The sequence below is a fragment of the Drosophila ficusphila genome, unplaced genomic scaffold (assembly GCF_018152265.1).
Source record: "Drosophila ficusphila isolate 14025-0441.05 unplaced genomic scaffold, ASM1815226v1 contig_197, whole genome shotgun sequence".
Lineage (NCBI taxonomy): Eukaryota > Metazoa > Arthropoda > Insecta > Diptera > Drosophilidae > Drosophila > Drosophila ficusphila.
The window spans coordinates 5287058-5308870 of NW_025064091.1; the positions used below are offsets into that span (position 1 = coordinate 5287058).

The 21813-nt window shown below is 42.4% G+C and overlaps 1 protein-coding gene across 2 annotated transcripts in view; it reads left to right on the forward strand.

Annotated features, from left to right (window-relative positions):
- The window catches only part of LOC108097697 (transcription factor Sp9), a 29235-nt gene extending 22452 nt beyond the window's left edge, over nt 1-6783 (forward strand). Inside the window, exons 2-4 of one of the 2 annotated variants that reach the window (XM_017200170.2) lie at nt 2747-3051; nt 3680-4885; nt 5057-6783. In XM_017200170.2, coding sequence (XP_017055659.1) covers nt 2747-3051; nt 3680-4885; nt 5057-5663 — 2118 coding nt within the window. In that variant the 3' untranslated portion in view covers nt 5664-6783. The remainder of the gene's footprint in view (nt 1-2746; nt 3052-3679; nt 4886-5056) is intronic. The other variant, XM_017200171.2, reaches the window with a different exon arrangement.
- Nucleotides 6784-21813: the final 15030 nt, after the last annotated feature.

Consider the following 21813-nt stretch of genomic DNA (forward strand, 5'->3'; position numbering starts at 1 on the left):
TTTTCGAAATTAATTCTCTACCTTTTTTTTGAAGCCACTTTATGCGCCGCCAATCAAAAGTCTGATCGATTAATCAAATCGAGTTGCGTTTTAATTTGCCCCAGACTCTCCTCACTGACTAGCTGACCAACTGACTAACTAACTGACTGACTTGCCTGCCCCGATATCATTTTGTATAATTTATCCAACCAACACACACACATACCGTACACACACACACACACTGGCACAACAGCCATTACTCATACGCGCAGTTGCACGACGTTGAAATTGCTCCAATTAAGTGTGTGCTTTTTTCGGCTTGGCTTCGTTTCGTTTGGGCTTTGACTCAGGGTTTTCTGTTTTCCTTTTTTTTTTTTATTTTTTTGTGCTGCCAAGAGGCCAAAGTAGTTCGGTGGCTGGATATCCAGGTCCAGGGAGCTCACGATTTGAATGGGTGATGTCATTAGGCTGCCAAAGCACCTGTCCGATGAAGGAGATGCGCGGACTTGCAATTGAAAAAAGCGGCAGCGACATAAACGTGCCACAGAAACTAAGGAAATGATATATACGACTATACGAATACATATATATGTATCTGTTTGTATGTGTTTGCATGGAGAGGTGGGAGGTTGGAAAGGGGGGATTCCCCAGCCGCCTCCCTCTCAATTTCTGGAGTGGCCAATTACTGGCCGAAATAGCAGCTTCCGCGGAGGCTCTCTGATCCCGATTTCAGCCTGATTGCCGGTTGCCAAAGCAATCCACATTGCTGCCGCACCACGGAACCACCTCTGCACCACCACTGCACCACCCCAGCATCCTAGCATCGGTGAACCACTGCACCACCCCCTCCCAAAATCGCCAGTGAAACGGTAAAAGCTCGAAACTAAACAACTGTAAATCGACCGAGTCGAGTGCAGTCAGTAAACTATTAACTTAATTTTTTTGGACAACTCGACGAGGCCACGACTACTGGGCAATGGCCACAATGCACTCAGACAAATAATTGGTGGGAGAAAACTATATTGAACTAGAAAAGGATTCAACCAGACAGATGGAAAAAAACTGAGAAGCACTTCAAACTTCTTATCAATGAAATTATTCAGTCATAAGAGAAAGAATCTTCTGTTTCTAATATAATATTCAAAGTTTTTTTAGGTATAAAAATCCTACAAAAATGGTAGTATTACTTGCGTGAATAGAAACTAATAATATACAAGTGCGACTCCCATTAACTTTCGAGGAAAATTCGAATTGACTCATTTCCCCCAGTTAATCGATTAATGGCAGATTATATTTCGGATCAGTGTATATCGCTGCTTGATTGAACAACTTTTACCGTATTGCCAAAGTTGTTCAACTTGTTGTTGACAATTCTGGCATGTTGTTGTTGCTGTTGTTGTTGATGCCGTGACTGTTGGTTGGTTTTACCAAGTTGTTTGCAGCGGCAAAACTGAACTCAAGCAGCTGGCAGGAATGAAATGTGTTTGACGAGGATCAGAGACCACAGATTGGAGAATCCTTCGCCCGTTCTCCTCCTCCTCAGAGAAATCCTCGACCTTCGTCAATCAGGCAGCAATTTCGAGTGAGTGAGAAAAGGAGAAAACAAGTGCCGGAGTCGCGCCGCTAGACAAAAAGCGGAATTGAAAATTAGTTTTGGCCAAGGCCGTAACAATAAGGAATCCCCGAACCGAGCCGACTTTTAATGACTTCCTCCCAAAAACGGAGCTCTCGATTATAAATGTCTGTGGGAAACCAAGGATCTCCTTGAGGTCGAATGAGGAATACACTGGCTTAACGATTTAATAAATTCGGCTGTCAAATAGCCACTTGAATTATATCAAACAGATAATGGTGATAGATCCAATAAATCATTACCGATTAAATTAGTGATAAGAGAGTCAGTATGATACTTTTGAAAAAAATATTATCGTAGGATTATTCAATCTAAACGTTCATATTTTCTGTTTAAAACACATAACCATTTTTATATTTTATAATATCGAATGCGTTTATATTTTTGTAATTTTAAAATAATTTTTTTTTATGTTTTTTAGAATCGTTTCTTAGTCCACTTAACCCTTTTTGCCACAAAGCGTATCCCCAAAACGCCAGAGACCGTAAAAACGCGGTTCATTCGCAGCGCTAAAAGGGAATTTCAGTTTTGATTTACGTGGCGAATTAATTTTGTGGGTTGCTTCTCGCTTTTTGGCCCTCAGCCTGCCCGCTTCTGCCTCTTTTGCCCTCCATCAGCAGACGTTAGAAACCGTTGGCCGAAAAACAAAGCAAAATCGGGCAGGAAGCGAAATTGAGCTCGACTAATTCGCATTTAAGTAATTTCGCAAATTCGCGCGAACGGCTGTTAATTAAGAAATGCAGGCATTCCCATGGGAAATATTTACTAGAAAATGTAGGAGGGTGGATTCAACTTGGTGAATATGTTGAAGAGAATGTTAAATAAGTGCATTTCTCTTGGGTATTATTTTTAAAAGCTTATAACTACAGTAGATTAAATAAACATTAAATGGTTTATAAAAGAAAGGAAACAAATAAATAAAAAATATATTTTTAATATTTGTAGGTATTTTTTAAATCCCATGCTCATTAGTTATTTGTGTCTATTTTAAGTGTTTATAAAACATAATTGCGAATTAATAATGATAGTTTATATAAAAGAAAACCTTAATGAAATATTAAAATATTAAAATGTACTTTCCTTATTTGTTCGTTTCTTTAATTTGGTTTCGTGTCCATCTGATCCTTCCAGGACCATCCCAGCCTGAGGGGAACCCCGCTGGCCATGCTGGCCGCCCAGTGCAACAAGCTCTCCAACAAATCCCCGCCCCCGCTGGCCGATGCCGCTGTGGGCAAGGGCTTCCATCCGTGGAAGAAGAGCCCCAATTCCCCGGCAGCGGGTTCCAGCGGCTCCTCCGGCGGCGGAGGCGGCGGCGGTGGCCAGCACTCGCCCTGCGCCATCTCAGCGGCCAGCTCGTCGAGCTCCAGCGGCTCCAGCGGAGGGGGATCGAGGAGCCTCTCCTCCAGCGCCAGCACCATGGTGAACATCACAGCTAGGTAAGCAGACAGGCGGCGCACAGCGGTCCTTCAAAGGATTGCGGCTGGGGCGAGGGGAAGTGGGTGGATTGGGAAATTCGAGAGATAAAATATTTACATAGTATCAATTAGAAGAGCACAATCTTACAATTGTTTTAGAGTTATTGCTCATCAAAAAACTATCAGAGATTTAGCAAATGCTTAACTTAAAGTGGATTTAGTTATCAAGGAACTAAGAAGATACTTTGGAGTTTAACTAGTAAAATGTCTTTTCAAAATACACAATATTTAAAGTGTAATGGCATAATTAAAAAATACTTCGATTAGCAAATGAATTATTATTCTTTGGAAATTATCAAGATAGCAGAAAAATAGAAATGAAGACTTAAAGAAAATATTTTAAATAGTGATCAATAAATTGGGATATATTGTATACTGAAAATTTGGCTACCCAACTGGGAAGTTAGTAGGGTTGGTTCGTGAAGGGAATATAGCAATAGCAGCCACCTAACTGATCCCACTGGCCCACTGATCCACCCACTTTGCACCACCACGACCCTCGACCCGGCCGCACCATCCGCTGGGGATCGCTGTGCGCGGACAGCCGCATCAGCATAAATGGCCCTATACGACTCGCGAGTAATTTCAGCATCTATCCTTACAGTCGCCCCCTGGCCTCCTCCTGCGCGGCGGTGGGCGGCGGGGGAGCCGCCACCTCCTCCTCGTCGGGCGGCTCCTCCTCCTCCGCCTCCGGTTCGCAGTCCTCCTCCTCGGCATCGGCGGTGGCAGCTGCGTACGGCGGCGATCTCTACTTCCCGAACACCTCCACCTCGAACATGGACAACCATCACATGCACCAGGGCCTCCTTGGCAAGGTGGAGGCCGGCGCTGCCGCCTTCGGTGGCGTCTACTCCCGCCACCCGTACGACTGGCCCTTCAATGCGGTGACCCACAAGGAGGCGGCGGCGGCGGCGAGCGTCAATTCCGGCTGGTGGGACATGCACAGTGCCGCCGGCTCCTGGCTGGACATGGGCGGTGCTGGGATGCACTCCACCATGGCCAACTACGCGAGCGAGAACTACAGCTCGGCGCTGAGCCACTCGCTCCTGGGATCGGGCCAGCACCTCCTGCAGGACACCTACAAGAGCATGCTGCCCGGCCAGGGCGTCGGCGTCGGCGTTGGCGTCGGTGTGGGCGTGGGCGTCGGCATGGGCGGATTCTCCCTGCCGCACAGCTCACCCTCAGCGGCAGCGGCAGCGGCAGTGACGGCGGCGGCGGCAGCGGGCGGGTCGCCACAGGGCGGCTCACCGTCAACGCCATCGCCGCGCTCGCAGCGACGGTACGCGGGACGGGCCACCTGCGATTGCCCCAACTGCCAGGAGGCGGAGCGCCTGGGACCGGCTGGCGTCCATCTGCGCAAGAAGAACATCCACTCGTGCCACATACCAGGGTGTGGCAAGGTCTACGGGAAGACGTCGCACCTGAAGGCTCACCTGCGGTGGCACACCGGCGAGCGTCCCTTCGTTTGCAACTGGCTGTTCTGCGGCAAGCGCTTCACGCGCTCCGACGAACTGCAGCGCCACTTGCGGACGCACACCGGCGAGAAGCGCTTTGCTTGCCCCGTGTGCAACAAGCGCTTTATGCGCAGCGACCATTTGGCCAAGCACGTGAAGACGCACAATGGCACCGCCGGCGGCCATCAGGCGAATGGCCATGGCCACCACGGCCATGGCCATGGCCATGGCCACCATGGCATGAAGAAGGGCTCCTCGGAGTCGTGCAGCGACTCGGAGGAGGCTGCCAACCAGTCCAGTGAGTCCAACGGTCTGGGCGGCGTGGCCAGTGGCCAGCAGCAGCAGCAGCAGCAGCAGCAGCAACAGCAGCAGCAGCAGCAGCAGCAGCAGCAACAGACGGGCGCGGTCGGCGGCGGCGGGGGTGGCGCCACTGCCGTTGGGGGTAATCAAAATAATGGGGGCGGCGGCGGTGGCAATAGCGGTAACAATAACGGTAGCAATGGCACATCGAGCGGTGGATCCGGATCCGGCGGCACGGTAACGGGAGCGGGAGGGGGAGCGGTATCAGCGCTTTCGCTGGCGGTTGCGGGCGCCATAGCCACTGGTAATGGGGGATCGAATGGCAATTCGAATTCGGGCGGCTCGAGTGGCGGTGGCTCCGTAACCGTTGGCGGCGGCGGCTCGCTGGCCGGTTCCGTTTCCGTTTCCGTTGCGGGCTCCGGCTCTGGCAGCCATCCCGGCACCCCGACCTCGCTGCACGGCCACAATGCCAATGGCACGCCCAGCAGCCTGCTGGGCGGCGGTCTGCACCTGGCCACGCCGCACCAAATGGTCGCCGCGGGCGGTTCGCCGGTGATGCTCCACCAGCAGCAGCAGCAGCAGCACCACCAGCAGCAGCAACAGCAGCAACACCACCAGCAGCAGCAACAGCAACACCACCAGCAACAGCAACACCAGCAACAGCAGCAACATCATCAGCAATTCGGACAGCAGCAGCAACAGCATCCACATGCCCATCACCTGCACCACCATGCGCACCACTCGCACCACCTGGCCACCGGTGGGTCGCCGGGTCTGGACCCCAGCTCCCTGGTGGACATAAAGCCACCGATGGTTTGAGGATCGCTGGGACCCTTCCTGTTTACCAACTAGAAAGGGCTCCCACCACCTGAATAAACCATAAAAAACACACAATATTATATAGTATATATATATATATATCACTTTGATCCTGCGGTTGTACATATAGCCAGCAGATGTCGTCTGTACATATTGAACAACAAAAAACAAATGCAAATCCGATCTATGTGTCTATCGCGCTAATCCCAGCACTAAAATAATAAATATATATATATATATATATTGCTTATAGCCTATTTGTAGTCTAAGCCATTTCTAGAATATCTAGTTGTCCCCCAGATGCGAGGAACGTTTTTTTTTAATCGACTTTTTTTTTGACTAGCCCTATGGATATGTAATTTTTTCATAGCTCATAAGCATACGTACATATATAAATATATATATAAACGACATTAACCAAGAGACAAGCTTCGAGCACCACAAAAACGAGAAAAGAAAAAACAATGATAATGAAAATGAAAATGAAAGGATAAACAATTATGCAATTCTAAATGGAGAAACCTAAATATATATTAATAAAGTATATGTATGGATATTGAGCGGGGGAAAAACATCATAAATATATTTCTAGTCCAATTATGAAGTGTGAGCGAACCAAAATTGTAAATGAAAACAAAAAAAAAAAAAGAAACGAAAAGAACGATGAGCAGGGGGAAGGGGGATTTACACTCTAGCCCTTGTAAATTAGCGTATGTCCCTCATTTATTTTTGCTAATCCCATTTAAACCAAGACGATCGAGGATATCTTAGACGCTAGTGCTTTAATCGACCCAACTAGAACCCAAGCTAAACCTAAACTAAATGTGTTTTTTGTTGTTTTATTTGAACTAGGCTTAGAGCAGATACTTAGATACTTAGCACACTCACACACACACACACACACACAGAAACCCGAACACAAACACACACACACATACACAAAACACACACAAACAGCACGGATGCAAAGAGGACTTTGGCCAGTCCTCCGAAAAACGTAGGCCGCATCAGCAATTTATCATCTTCGATTACTTTTTTTTGTCTATGTAAATTAATTATTTAAAATACGAATAAACTATTTAAATTTCATTCAAAATAAATGTACAACAAAACGCTCCGATTACGAATCATTTAAGCGGGTGAATGCTGGGATGTGGGGAGGTTGGTCCAAATCAATTTGGTAAATCAATCTTTGTATCTGCAATAAGCGTTAAATATGTTTATCTGATTGAGGGTGGCTTCGCCCAGGATTTTTATTTGGGGATGCTTGGCTGGACTTCCTGCCCTTCATCTCATGCCAATTCTGCTGGTCGTTAACGACTTTTAACGCTCTCAATCTCGACGGAATGGAATGGATGGGTTGGGGGGGTTAAAAGGTCGACCCCTTAAATGTCCTGATGTGTGTGGGTGATTTAAATTTTATTACCGTGGACCGTGGCACCCTCGCAATTCCCGCAATCCTCTGGAACAGATTGCCCGTCAAGTGGGTGCAGATTGTTGCCATCATCCCCGTTGTCCTGATCCTGGAGTGGATTAAGCTGCGCAGTTATTTTTCCCCGCCACTGTTTTGACATCCTCGGTGGGGGTGTGGTCGCCCGGGGGGCAGAAAACAATTTGCCAGGGCAATGAATTCAAGATTCAAATGAATAAGGACCTGGCCGAGATGGAAGAAGCTGCCACGAGGGCTCTACATTAGGGCGAATCAATGGAAAGCCCTGCGATGCTCACTTTAAGCGTTGGAAAAACCTAAAAAGATTAACAATAGATACAATACTGGATTGTACACACAACTGTGGCTTAGATAAAAGTGGTTAAAATGCTGTTAAATGTTTGTTTTCCATTACCATAAGGAATATAAAAAAATTAATGCATATAAGTATACAAAAGTATACAGTTCTATTTTTAATATTATTTAAAAAAGGTTTTTGTTGTTATGATTCTCATTTAAACGCGAGCTAAAAACAACTAGTTTCCTCTTCACAAATCTGTAGTAAATTTACATCAAAAATGTAGTACTCGTATTTAATTTAATATCTTCTAAAAAGTGCACAAATGGTTTGTGTTACTAAATCATTGGTTGCATAAATCAAACTTTGTTTAAGAGCGAGTGTTCCTCGAAGGACCCTCAAGTGCGGTAAATTCAAATGAGGCAACTCGCTCTCCTCGGAATCCTTGACTTCTGTTTTCTGGGTATTGTGTGTCACATGGTAGTCGCATCCCGCTGGGCTCCTCACCCACTCCCCCTGCAGGATTCCGATTTCAAAAGAGCGCCAGAGCAAGTTGTAAATTAAAATAATGAAAAATACAAACACACTGCTTTCGAAAAGTAAAGGAAAGGAGAGGGGCGGTGTGAAAAAAGAGATAGCCAGCGACATAAAACAAAGGGAAGGACATGCGTTTGGCATCGGCTTGCAAAGGACATGGGCTGGCTGTAAATATATGTATGTACATAAACCTTCGGATGTATATATTGTGAGAAAGGAGCCGAGAATAAAACTAAATAAATCAGAGAGATGGCTAGGTGGATCTGCAGTTGAGTGGAGAACCAGAAGGAACGAGACGATGATAAACGAGCGACTTTGCGGCGCTGACAAAATCATTAGCAGCGAACTTTAATTAAAATATGATTTTCACACATTTGAGCGGAGTTAGGCGCCAGAAACGCGATCCCCACTCGGCTTCACTCTCATTACTGAAAACCCCAAGCCCAAAACTCCAGTGCCCAATCCCCAATCCACAAGAAAGTGTCAACGTCGAGTTGCCAAAGGCATCCCAGGAATCTTTTAATGGTTGCCACGCCCACAACGGCCCCCGTTCACAAATCTTGTTCACACATTGTTTTCATTAACTAAAAAAATGAGACGCGCAGAGAAAATATTTGCATACCCTGTAAATTAAATGGGGTATGCACAGGTTTTATTAAACAAATATAAAAGCAAGAAAGAAATATGTCCACAAGAAACAAAATACAAATCCAATAGTAATTTTGTTTGATGTTAATATGAATGTTGGATATTAAATAGGTAAAATATTTAAAGTTATTTATTTTGAAAGATTTTGTGCCATTTATATTAACGCAGAATATTACAGGAAACTCTTGGAGTTCATAACACCTTTCTACATCATTTCAATCTTTAGTCTTTGGCTGAATGGAGTCTCCGTGATTTGGAGTTGTTGAAGTTGTTGGGAGCAGCTTCGTTGTCATCTTCTTTCGACATCTGTTTGCATTTGACACAATTATTTATGTTTATCGCGCGTTAAATGCGCGCTATTATCAGCATAATAATCGTAATTAAAAGCCAACTAATTTATGGCAGTGATTTATGCAGCGCTCTCCTCTCAAATTCCTTGCATTCCCTATTTCCCTTCGAGTTCCTTTGACTTTTCCTCGGCTTCCTCGGCATTCCTCTTCCTTCAGCACCACACTTACACTCCCTCCATTGACTTCTCAATTTGGTCTGGCACTGCGCAATTTGGTTATATCCCGCTGGGCCAGGATAACCGACCGAGCCAAGGATACCCGCTGGGTGTTTTAATCTCATTAACTGTCGACGCGATTCCGACGCTCATTCCCTTCGTCTATATTCCTTCTGTGACCTTTGATTACAAATGTCGTGTTGTTGTTTTGTGGCTGCAATAACATTTAAGCAAATTGCATTTGTTATCCTGCGGTTTCTATTTTTCACAGCGCAGCGGTCGCGTGCCCCTCCCTATATCATAATTTATCCAAACAGTTCTGCGTCGAGGAATGCAATTCATAGCTGGCAAATTGTTAGAGCATCAAATCGTAATCTTTTACAGACATGCTACTTGCAAATCGAACTCAAATTGCTGAATGTTTGGCTTTTGGATGCTAAGGAGGTCCCCATTTCCGAATATTCAAAAAATGGGTTTTTAGAAAAGTTACCAAATTCCAGCACTTCTAAAGCCATAAATTTCCTAATTTTTATCCGATCTATATATGGTATACCTTATTGAAATATATATCAAACTGCATCATTAGTTTATTTCTCATTTTTGGATGGAATTTGTATCATTTTTTATGAGTCTCCTTTCCTAATTTGAATGCTAAGTTCTCCAATTCCAATTGGAAAGGAGCTTTAGGAACTTTAGTAGCTTGATAAACTTACAAAAATAATTTATTAATGCTACCGGGTTGCGAGCAAAGCTTCTCGACCTTTAAGGTGCGCTCGAAAAGGCTTCTCCCATTCATTTGCAGTCATTACGAATTCCCCGCAGGTTTCCCAGCAAATGGCCTCAATTGTTGCCTTTTTAGCCACTAATTGCTCAATTAGCCGGTTGGCCCAGCCACATGACATAGCCCGAACCGAAGCCACACCCCCCCGCAGCCCAGTCCGCCCCCTTTTTCAACCCCTTCCCCCGCCCACCGCACTCATAAGGCAATTATTTAATGTACTCGAGAAGTCTATACCTATCTATTCCACGGGAGCACATGTACGAGTATATCGGTTGGCTTGCTGTTGGCCAGATACACGAATGCCCAGATGGATATATGTATATAGTTATCCGGCACTCCCCTTGCTCCCTAATAAGTTCGTTAACAACTCTTCGAATGGTAATATTTAATTCGACTGCGTCTCCAATTGACGAACCTATCATTTTGGACTGCGTGCGTTTGAGCGGAAGTTTCGAAAGGGTTGAGTTCCCACTTCTGTCAGTCGCACTTGGCGGGCTCTTTTTTTTTTTTTGGCTGAGAAAGTGCAAGTACAGTGAAGCCAAGATGGCGGGTACTTAAAAAATATTCTTTAAACAGAGAACAGTCGGAACAATGTATCCATTTATTTGTTTTATTTTGTAATAGTTTCAAACGAATTTACTTAAGAGTTGTTCTGTTAGGAATTCGCTTATTTAACTCGTTTTATTAATGGGTGGGCTTAGTTAATAAGTAATTTCATGTACATTTATTAAAGATTTATTTTTCCACCTCGTAAATGAAACCCCATCCTCACTGTTTGTAAATAATTGGGCGTGTATCTTCGAGTCTCCAAATACCATTTAATTGCGGCACGCAATCGCAGAAAGGATATTAGGGATCCTGCTAGCTGCGCCTCCATCGATGGCAGATAGTTGCATTTAATTACGTCAGATTGGATCTGCTCGGTTCATTGCAGCCAACTGGCAGGAAGAGGACGAGTACGAGGATGAGGACGAGGATGAGGACGCGGAGCCGAAGGACACGCAAGGCCAGAGGACAAAGGACCCGAACCCGAACCCGAACCCGAACTCAAGCCCAGAACCCAGAACCCAAAGCCCGAAAACCTGAAAGGATACACAAAGAGTTGAGTTGAGCTGGGAGTTCCTTAACCTCGGCGGAGGACACTTGCCGGCCGAGCGTCAAGTATCCTTAGACAATTACGTTGCCCGAGATGATTATCTGCTAGAGTTAAATTCGATACCGTCTATTAGCCTCGTTATTATCCTTTTTCTGCACCCGAGTGTCTCCTGTCTCCCGTCTCCTGTTTTTCCCGGGTTCCCTTTTTCTTGCTCCTCATTTTATATTCTCTTATACTATTTTGCTCCTGTTTTCTGCTCGCTTTTGCTGGCATTTGAAGTGGTATCGTGTGTCAGACGAATCTCCTTCATTCATGGGTGCCGCCACAGGAGCAATACCTGTTCGCATCCTCGATGGGATCCTGCAGCTCCCACGCTGCAATAATAGTTTCCATTGATGAAACGGGAGATGCGATGGGATGAGGGATCACAGGAAGTGCGAGAGTGTCGAGCTATTTTGTCGGCTTATCATCCATCATCCGCACATTAGATAATTCCCAGTGCCATTCCTTGCTAATATAAGTCTTCGGTTTCACATTAAAAAAAAAAAAAACAAAATACAGAAAACAACGAAAAAATGCAGGAAAAAAAGGTTGGCAACATGTGTTTTTGGTTGGTTTTTATCAGATTTCCCCTGGAACAACTTGCCCGATTCTCACAATTAGCTCCGCTCCAGTTCTCTACTCTCTACTCTTATTTTTCCCATATCGGAACACGCCCACTTGTCAACATTGCATTCGTGAAAACTACAAAAAAATATGAGTACTCTAAGCCGAAAAGCGGAAAACAGATCAAAAATTCCACATGTCCACAGCTGACAGTTAAAAATTTCCGTGCTTTATAATTAATATTTTTCAAATGAAAGGTATTACAATTAGTTTTGTTCTTTTTTTCCGGCTTTCTTTTTGTAGTCCAGGGTTTTTTTTTTTTACATGTCTGATGTGTCCTCACGGACATTTTGCGGTTTGACGCTGCTGTCGTGTAGCTTGTTAAGACCAACAACAATTATGGTAAAACAATAAGAAAAGTTGGTAACAGAAAAATGTAAGTGCGGCCAACAAGTGAGGTTAACATTCGGAGTCTTTAAGGTCGTATCTAGATTTATACTCTTTAAAATATTTACTTTAATATCCAGCTGAATAAAAAGCAAATAAAAACCCATCACTTAAAATATTCCACTTCTTCAATTTACGGAAAACCCAAGTAAATTACTTATGCATAAACTGCTATAACTATCTGCATTTTTTTTAAGTTGGCAATTAAACAATTCCAGTAAAAAAATTCTTTTAAAATAAATTCGTTAAAATTCAAAACTCTTTTTTTTTTTTTTTACAAATATTTATATGCCATGTCTTGTATTGTATTTATATATCTTGTGTTAGAGTGTCCTGGGAACTTAAAAATCATAGCACACATGCCTTTCGCACCGCATCAGGACATTGTCAATTATTCAGTTGGATTCGATGTCCTTAACGAGGTGCCACAATAAAAAAATGTGCCACAATTGGGGGGTATAAATAATTATTTTTCTGTTTCCTTCATACTATATATGAAAATTATAGTGGTCGAAAAGTTTTCGATGCCGCATTGGTTCCTCGGCTTTTCAGCTCCTTGTCAAGTTGTTTGGTCCTGAGAACTATGGCCAGTTGTTCGATTTCCAATCGCAGTCCCTGTAATTCCGGCAGTGTGTATGTTGTGTCAACAGATGTGTGTTTTCCACTGCATCGCGTGTCGATCCTCGCCTGCAGTCATCGGCTCTGCTTACGTAAATAGAATTGTGCAACAAATTGCCGTCGCTGGAAGACCGAAAAAAAAAAAACTTAAAACCGCCCACCTGGTCACCTGATTTTCGATGGCGGGACTCGGCGTCGGCCAATTTGTAAAATTGGTTACCAAAATTGTGTACTTTAAAGGCAAAAGGTAGCTAATAATGAAAATAACATTTTTCACTAAAATAATACTACTACTAGTTTAATTTTTATATGAGCATTCTATAGTTAAAAATAAAAGCATTATTACCGAATAAGTTGCATAGTTTAAATATTCATTAGAAAAAAAGGAATGATTTAAATGTCAACCTGTAAAAGTTTCCCACAGGACTTGTTTAAAATAATTACCATTTCTAAATCACAAACCTCATAGCTGCCGCCTTTCATTATTGTTCCCCTGCTCAAAAATCCTGCTCCCCAGCCAGAAATCCTAATGAAAATCATTTGTCAAGAGCCGGTCGAGCAGAATAATTCGCGCCGGAAATCTGTGCGCTGACTGTCAACTATTCCGTGGTGCCGGCTAATTTAAAGAAAAGTTCAAAAAACATAACGATGGCTCGGCTGAAACGGCAGTAATTGAATTTGCCAGTCACTCGGAGGACAATAAACCGAGGGAGAAATAGAAACCCAGTGGCATTTGCGCAATTTGACATAATCCATTTAGCTATATAATCGGTAAGAGAAATCTGGGGAGGAAGTCAACTGAGGCTCTACCTGGTCGCCAGTTGACCAATGTCCTGTCTGAAAAGGACCTCTGGCGAACCCTTCTCCAAACAGAATTATTCTCCCCTTTCTAACGCTCTTTTAACCAACGAGTCATGTCAATGGCATTTTCTGCCCGGCCACTCGTTTCTGAGACAAGTGGCTATTAAGTTTAATGATTTAATTAGAAAATGATCGGCAATTGGCGTTTTGTGTGCACTGGCGGTAGTTAAATCGAATTCGATTCGTTTCGATTCGATTCGCCTTGCAATTTGCCAAAGGCCGCCGCACAAATGTCCCCGCATGCAAGCAACTTAGTATCTAACTAACTTTACACACACATGCATGCTAATAAAAATAGTGGAAAATTCTGAATAACACCTACGAACAAAGAGAATGGTTCTACAAGAAAGAAACAATTTTTAAACAATTTTAAACTGACGATTTTTGGGCATTTAAAAAAGATTTTACTGGTTTCGGTTTAATATTTTGTATTTCTTATTTTAGCTTTTATATCTTTTTCTTAAATTTTTATTAAAATACATATTTTTACCGTAACCACTGTACAATTCTCGATGGCCAGACTTTTGTTGGGCTTGGTCAATCGTTCGATTCGAATGCGAATCAGTGTTTAAATGGTTAACTCAATGTGTGCAATTTCCCATTAATTGTTGCAACTCGAGACAAAGTTTTTGTTGTGGCCTTTGTTGCCCACTCCTGCAACCGATATCCTTTTTTAAAAGGAGCCGCCTGTGGCCAGTAAGTTTTCAGTGAAATAGAGACTTCCAGGAAGTAGTTACCGGTGCGAAAAAAAACAATAATAAAAATAATATAACAAGGAGCTAGAGAATCTCCTTTGGCCGCACAAAAGGACCTGGCGAAAAAAAGTTACAAAAAGGACAAATAACAGAAAAACTGGCACAGGAGTCAAAGTCCTTTTTGAAGGCTTCGAGTCGATTGTTTGCCCAAGTAATTGATACGCTCAATCGACGAGGGGACAGACAATAACACGCATAAATGTCAACTTTACGCAACTGACAATGAGTTCGGGAATCCGGAGTTCGGAGTTCGGGGACCTGAGTTCACAATCCGTAGTCCTGCATCCCGAGCTCTCTGTGTCCTGTGTCCTCACAATGGAATTGGGAAATGCGGTCGGAGTTGAGGACAACGCAGCATGCGACACAATTTATCAATTAAAGGAAATTCACAAAATACAGAAACTCTAAAACTCTGAAACTCTGCCATTTACCATTTACCATTTGTTGTGTGCGAAGCCTTCTAATTACGCGACATGCGCTGACAAATTTTCACAGTGACAATTCCAGGGGTCCCTCTGCCATTTCCCTATTTCCCAATTTCCCAATATCCCATTTTCCGGGACAATGAATGGTACAGAGCAGAGGCTCATAAATCGCCATAAACGATGATAATGGCTGTCAGTTTTCGGTCGCTGGCATTTGTCTGATCGATCGAGTCGATCGGCCAGATTGCATTTGGCATGATGCTGCATCCCCCTATTGCGAAGTTCGGAAGTCTCGATCCTTGATTCCCCTCCCTTCTTCCCCTCTGCTGGCTAACCGCAGAAGTGTCCTGGCCGAAAGGACTGGCGGTAGACAAAGGAGCACGCACAGCATGTGGTCCCCACACATTCAATGTCCTTCGACTGCTGCACAAAAACCGGAGCCAAGCACACAAAACAATAACCAAAGGGGGGATTTTCTATATATATGAATATGTATTCATATATGCAATAAAAACACAAATCTTTAAATTGAAAATCGCGCCTGATGTGTTTGTGCGTTAATTTCCGCATTTCGTCGTGTTTTGTCAAACTTTTTAATTGCTTAACGAACGTTTTTTTTTTTTTTAAAGCACAATTGGCATTTATGCACGTTTTCAGGCGACTTCCTCCGAATAAACCGACGCATTATGTCCACTTCACTGAATCGGAGGTTCCCCTTTGCCCGATATTTAGCATAATTCATAATTCGATTTCGCCGGCATGGAGATCGCATCGCCTGAGTGGCCCGAAGTTTGGAAACATTTGGGCTTAATTAACGTATTATATTATTATGAATAGAAAACTATTTCTGTAATAATATTTACCCATAAGCTTGTGCATTTGTAAAATATTTCTTTCCATTTAAATATACAGTTTACTTGAGTTCTATTTATAGACAACGTTTTGTTTGTGCATTATTATTATATTTCTTTCATTCAAGTATATATTCTACTATTTATTTATTTATGGACAGCACTTATCTTTTTAGATATTCTTTGCCCTCCTTTGATTGCAGGTTTAGATAAACCTTTAAATATACACACCGACTAATGCAAGTTTGTATTACTTTTGTGTGATTTATTTACAACATATAATTTGCGCAAACATCGCGAAAAAAATAAACGCCAGCAAATCGAATAACAAAAGAAATATGAAAAAAAATTAAACGTTTGTGTGCAAAATGTTCGACAAAACGCTGGCCAAAGTGGGCGTGCCCCGGCCCCCTGATTATATTACAGGCACAACAACCGCACAAAAAAAAAATAATAATAAACAGACAACAATGAGCCAAATTAAATAAACATTACTCGTCGCGTATGTGATTACGCCAAATAAACGCAACGAACGTAAAAATAAGCGAAAAAAAAACAGAAATATAATGGAAAATGTGAAAAATGCGAATAGGACAATGAGTCGCTTTTCAGATGCCTCCGACCATATATGGTATATCCAACCATATGACAATGGCTGACTGGAGATACAAAAAAAGTACAAAATTGGTAAAAAAAAACCAGAAGGAAAACTGTCAACGGAACGAGTGCCACGCCTCCGGACCGCCTCCTCCTGTAATTACGCGGTTAAAGTTAATAATCAGTTTATATTTCTATATTTTTTTTTAGTATTATTTTGAGCGAGAGTCCCATGGATGATACGCATAGTTGGAGACCGTGTGCGAGCGAGAGGGCCAATGGTGGAGTGCGAGCGAGAGGGCAGATGGCTTAACCCTCTGTTGGCCAACCAACGATTGTTTGTTGTGGCCCAAAGCGACCGCCGATTGGCTTCACTTGGCCCGGCTTCTTTTTCTTGGCCACCAATCTGTTTGGCCATCTGCCTTAGGCCCCCCAACTTCCCATTTTGGTTGTTAGCCCTGTTTTTTCTCTTTTTTTTTTACCAATTTTTTCCATGCTTGATGGACCTTGGTAATCGCCTTGCGGTCAGCGGAGAAGTCAAACAAAAAAATAAAAAAAAAAAAAAAAAAACGGGAGTATCTCAGGGTTTGCGTGCACTTTTCTAACTGCCATTTAACTGCAAATTGAAAAACGCATTGGCGGTGGTACTATGAACAGAACAGAAAATGGGGGAAAAAACTAGAATAATAACCTGCATATGCGTGCAATGGAAAAACGTCAACGGGCAGACGAGCATTTTCATCCTCATCTCGCTGTCACGCACCTGGCAACCCTTTTTTGTTTTTTTTGTTACCACTTTTTTTTACCACATTTTCTATTTGCCTACTTGCAATGCTGCGACACACACGCACTTCTGTGTGCAACGTGCCACTTGCTCTGGCAACTTGCCACCGTGTAATTGCGATAAGTACAGGCCGGATCGAAGCTATTGGCCACAAAACTTGGCCCAAATGCCGCAGTCAGTCAATCGAATGCTAAGGGATGCAAGACTTTCTCAGATAACCAAACTTGGCTAAGGAAACTTTATAAAATAAGGTTTTTTGGAAGATATATTATACATAGCTTTGGAAATGAAAACCTAAAAAAATATTTATTAAAACTGAAAAAAACTAAAAAAAATTATAAAAAATCTAATATTAATAAATGAAATTATTATAATTAGTTATCTGCATTAATGTAAGTAATACTTACAAGAAACTTTATAGATACGGTTTGATATATTTAAATATTTGTATAAAAACAGCATGTTAGCTAAAAGAATTCTCAAAGTATTATGATGAATTATGGGTACTTTAAGCATTCCCCACTCATCTCATTGAAATTTCGATTTTAAAGGAATAATGACACCTTCTTATTTAAATAATTATATTTGAGACCTCTCAGAAACAGCATTAAGGCATTAAAACACCCCTTTTTGGCCTTTCCGCGTATCCGAATTGCTGTCATTCAATGCTAATAGCCAAATCCAATCGTAAACCAATTCGCAGAAGATTTCCGAAGGGGGAATCCCCTTAATCCTTCTCATTAGGCTGTCATAACCGGGCTCCACCCACAACTGAAACTCCTCCTCCAGGACGAAATGCCGTCAAGGATCTGATCCGCATTAGCTGAGAAAAATAGATTTCTAGTAAATTTTTAAGTGTATCAGCGCCCACACAATTACGCAGCCAACGCGACACGCCCCCAAAAAAGAGGGCGGATGGGCGGTACAGTAGTGCTGCATTATGAATATATATATATGTACGTATGAATGCACAAAAAGGATTACGAGGACAACGCGCAGCTGATTAGGTCGACACGTTCCATTCAGCATTTGTTCTTGCCTCTTCTCGAGTGATTTTGTGTGGGTACACAGAAAGAAATTAAGTCCACTACAGTTACAGATTTACTTAGGATTATATTGGTATTTATAGAATAATTTAGAAAACTTGAACCTTGATAAAAATAAAGATTCACTTATAACTTATATAAGATAGGTATTTTACAACTTAATTTGTATACATTTTTAAAATATAAAAATTAATCTATAGTGTCTTATCAATTTTAATAGAAAATTTTAAATATTTTATTAATGAAGGTAAATATTTAAAAATATACCTCCACGAATAAATTTACAAAAAGTACCTTAAATTCCAAATACTTCCGATTAATGTTGTATTTTTCTGGCTGTGCACTTAAGGAAGCGTACGTTAAGCAGGACCTGGCGAAAGGACAAAGGACATGGCCGATGCTGGGCAGCGAGATTCAGAGAGAGGCGAAAAGGAGGCGGCGGCGGAGGCGGAACAGGCGTGCCAATTGTGCGACGAGCGACAAACGCGAGCTCCTTTAAAATGCAGCAGCAGCAGCGGCAGCCGAAGTAGCAGAAGCGGTGGCAGAAGCGGTGGCAGCAACGGGAAAACAGGAGCGGAGCGATGACGAGGTGCAAAACCCCGAATGCTGCCACGCCCCCAAAGAGCAGTTGTAGTTCGGCCAGGACCTTCAAACAGCCGGCCCATTTCTGGCGCGAGTTTTTATTATTATTTCTTCTCCTTTTTATTTTTTGTTTTTTTGTTTTTGCATCCCAGAATGAAAGGGAGGCAGCGATTCATTTGACGGGCGGGCGTGACACGCCCACATGGCAGCCCGTGGAAATGGAGGAAGGGGAAGGGGAAGTGGGAGGGGGGCAAGGACACGCTGCCTGTCACATGTCAAACCGGAAGTGTGCGAAAACCAAAGGCAAATAATACACTGCTGCAAAATGGATTAAGGGTGAATTTGGCTAATTGCTTTAGTGCAGCGATTTTACGCTCTGTTGTGTATGGGATAAATAGCAATTAAATAAATTTTAAATATGTAAAAGCCTAGAAAAAATATATGGAATATATGCTATGCAGATTTCGAATTAGAAATACATTTTGTTTATATACAATTGGAAGATACAATATTCTTACATTTAACGTAAGAATAGAGTTCGAAATAAAATAATTGGAAATAATATATAAATATCACATATTCTTATTTAAATACTTTTCTCCAATAATGGAATATAACATTTTCTTGTGGAGTCTATTTTTCGTGGTACAAAAAAAATATCTTTAACAAACTAGAATTCGTGAAAAATTATTTTAAAAACACACACAGTTTCCTCTAATCAATATCCAGCTACTACTATTTCTTTTCGTGTAGAAACTGTCACTAGCTCTCGAATTCTATTACGCTGTCTGTGATTTGGCGTAATTACGCAGGACTCTCCAGCTCGTGTTGTGCACCCTTTTTGTCGGGCATTGAATTCCGCACTAATATAATTATAGAGCCCGGCCGGAAGCGCTTTTACAGCACCCAAATCTCATTGCTCCGGGGTGCCGGGAAGCCTATTGGCATCCTGGAACTCCTGGTGACGCTGCGACTGCGTCGCGAGTGTCCTGGCGAGCGGAAGCCATGTCCTCGCCACTCTCGGATTCACTGATGGATGGATGATTTGGCATTGCGCAGGAGCCGCGCCAATCGCTCCTCGGAATCTGGGTGCTGGATCGACGCACTATATAATTATCGCAACAATGCGCCGAGTATCGTTTTTCAAGCATCCTGTCCCGCGTCCTGTGTCCTCGGTCCTCGGTCCTCGGTCCTCGGTCCTCGGTCCTCAGTGTCCTTGCTGCCAGCTGCCTCGAAAAAAAAAACAAAACAGTTGCCAGTTGGCAAATAATTTGATTTCAAAAATTGAAAATTATTATCGAGTGCCTTCGCCGGTTCGCAAAATGAAAAACGTCATTTTCGCGCGCTGTTTGAGTAATTGAAAGATTGATTACCCTGGAGGGGAGCAGTCAAGGACCACGTGCTAGGACCTCTCAGCCTGTCGGAGGTCCTTCAGCGTAATTCCCTCTCAACTCAAGCTGTGTGCAAATAGCAGGATGATTGATCCGCCGCCGCTGTCACGACGGAAAAGCCCCTAAAACTATGAAGGAAAATTATCAACGATTTTCAAAATATTAACAGTGCAAAAAGAAGTGTCAGACAGCCATAATATTATTTATGTTTTAACCATAAAACCAATAAATTAAATATAAATAATCCAAAAGTGTATTGCATTTACAATTGCCAAGTTAAACCTTTTAAAATTTTAAGAAAGAGTTCATTCCTTATTCCCCGCCAATATTTATCCATCTTAATTGAAGGGAGATCACCCAATTGAATTCAAGCTCTTCAATTCTAGGAAATATGAGTTTATTTCAATGTAATTTAAAGTTCACTTTGCAATTCACACCCATAAATGCACCCTTTCAAATGAAAATTCCCATTAAATTGAGTTCAAAACGAAGTAAGAGAAACGCAGCGAAGCTAAAATTAAGTTGCAACTTTCCACTGTGGTTTTCGGAAAATCTCTGGTCCAAATCAAATGTCTCTATTCGCCATTATTTTTTTTTTGTTTTTCAGCAGACGCAAATAGAAAAGAAGAAAAGGGAAACTTGCGGCCGGCAATTACTTGGCCTAAACCGAGTAATGATAAATAATTAAGGCGAAATAGCGCCAGATTAATATGCATTTATTCACACTTTGGCGGGGGAGCCAGTGAAACAAAGTTACTAAATGTATCTGGCATCTGGCATCTGTTTTGGCCCAGTTGGATTGCTCGGATTGCCCGGATTGTAGATTGCTGCTTGGGCACGAACAATGCCAAATGGAGATGGAAAATTGCGAGTATCACTGCAATGCAGTAGCACTCCAACAACAAATACAATAGCAACAAAAACAACAACAACAACATCAACAACAACAGCAAAAAAGCACAACCAGTTGCTGGCTAAGTAACAATTTCCACGAATGCCAGAGAACTTAATAATACAACGAAATCCATTTAATAAGCAACTGCAAATGGCAGCGGCAGCAAACTGCAACAACAAGTGCACCACCAGCAATCAGTGGCAGTCATAAAAAGGGGGTTAATAAAGGGGGCTTTTCAGGAGCGGTTTCGCACAGGGAAGGGGAAGGGGGAGGGGAGGGGTATCGAAAGGGGGGAAACCCATTCCAATGTGCGATGATCGCTTCCTGTCGATAAGATGCGCCTAATAACAATGCTTCGATGGCCAGAAGTCTGGAAACTGGCCACTCGGTTCGCAGAGCCTCCGGGCCAAAAACGCTGGCCGTTGGCCAACAGTCCGTCCGTCCATCCGTCCGTCCGTCCGTCCATCCAATGCTTGTAATCACGCTCAACGGCAGCAAACAAAATTCCGCAAATTATCATAAAATTACAATAACAACAGCGGCATTTTGATCCCCAGTCTCGCAGTTTTCTGACCCGATCGCGAATCGGGCAGAGACAAAAAGCCAGGTTAGCCACGGGGTATTCAAGCTGCTGAAGTGGCCAAAACGAAGCTCTAGATGCTCTACAAAAATGTAACTACAAGATTAATAATCTAATTAATTACCTAGACAAATAAATCGGTTTGAACATTAATATAGATTTTCGAATTATTATAATTGAATAATTTCATTTCAAAATACAAAACTTCTGTACGAATTGTCAAAGCAATTTGATTGAGAGCGTTCACTCAATAATAAGTATTATGTTTTATAAATGTTAATATGATACTTAATAGATTATTTTAAGAAAACTCTTCGACAAATAAATTATTTAATGATCAATAAGAAGCTATTCAATTTAGAGCCACAAATAAATATAAAAGTTCACAAAAAGCATTGAAATTATTTAATAAAATAAT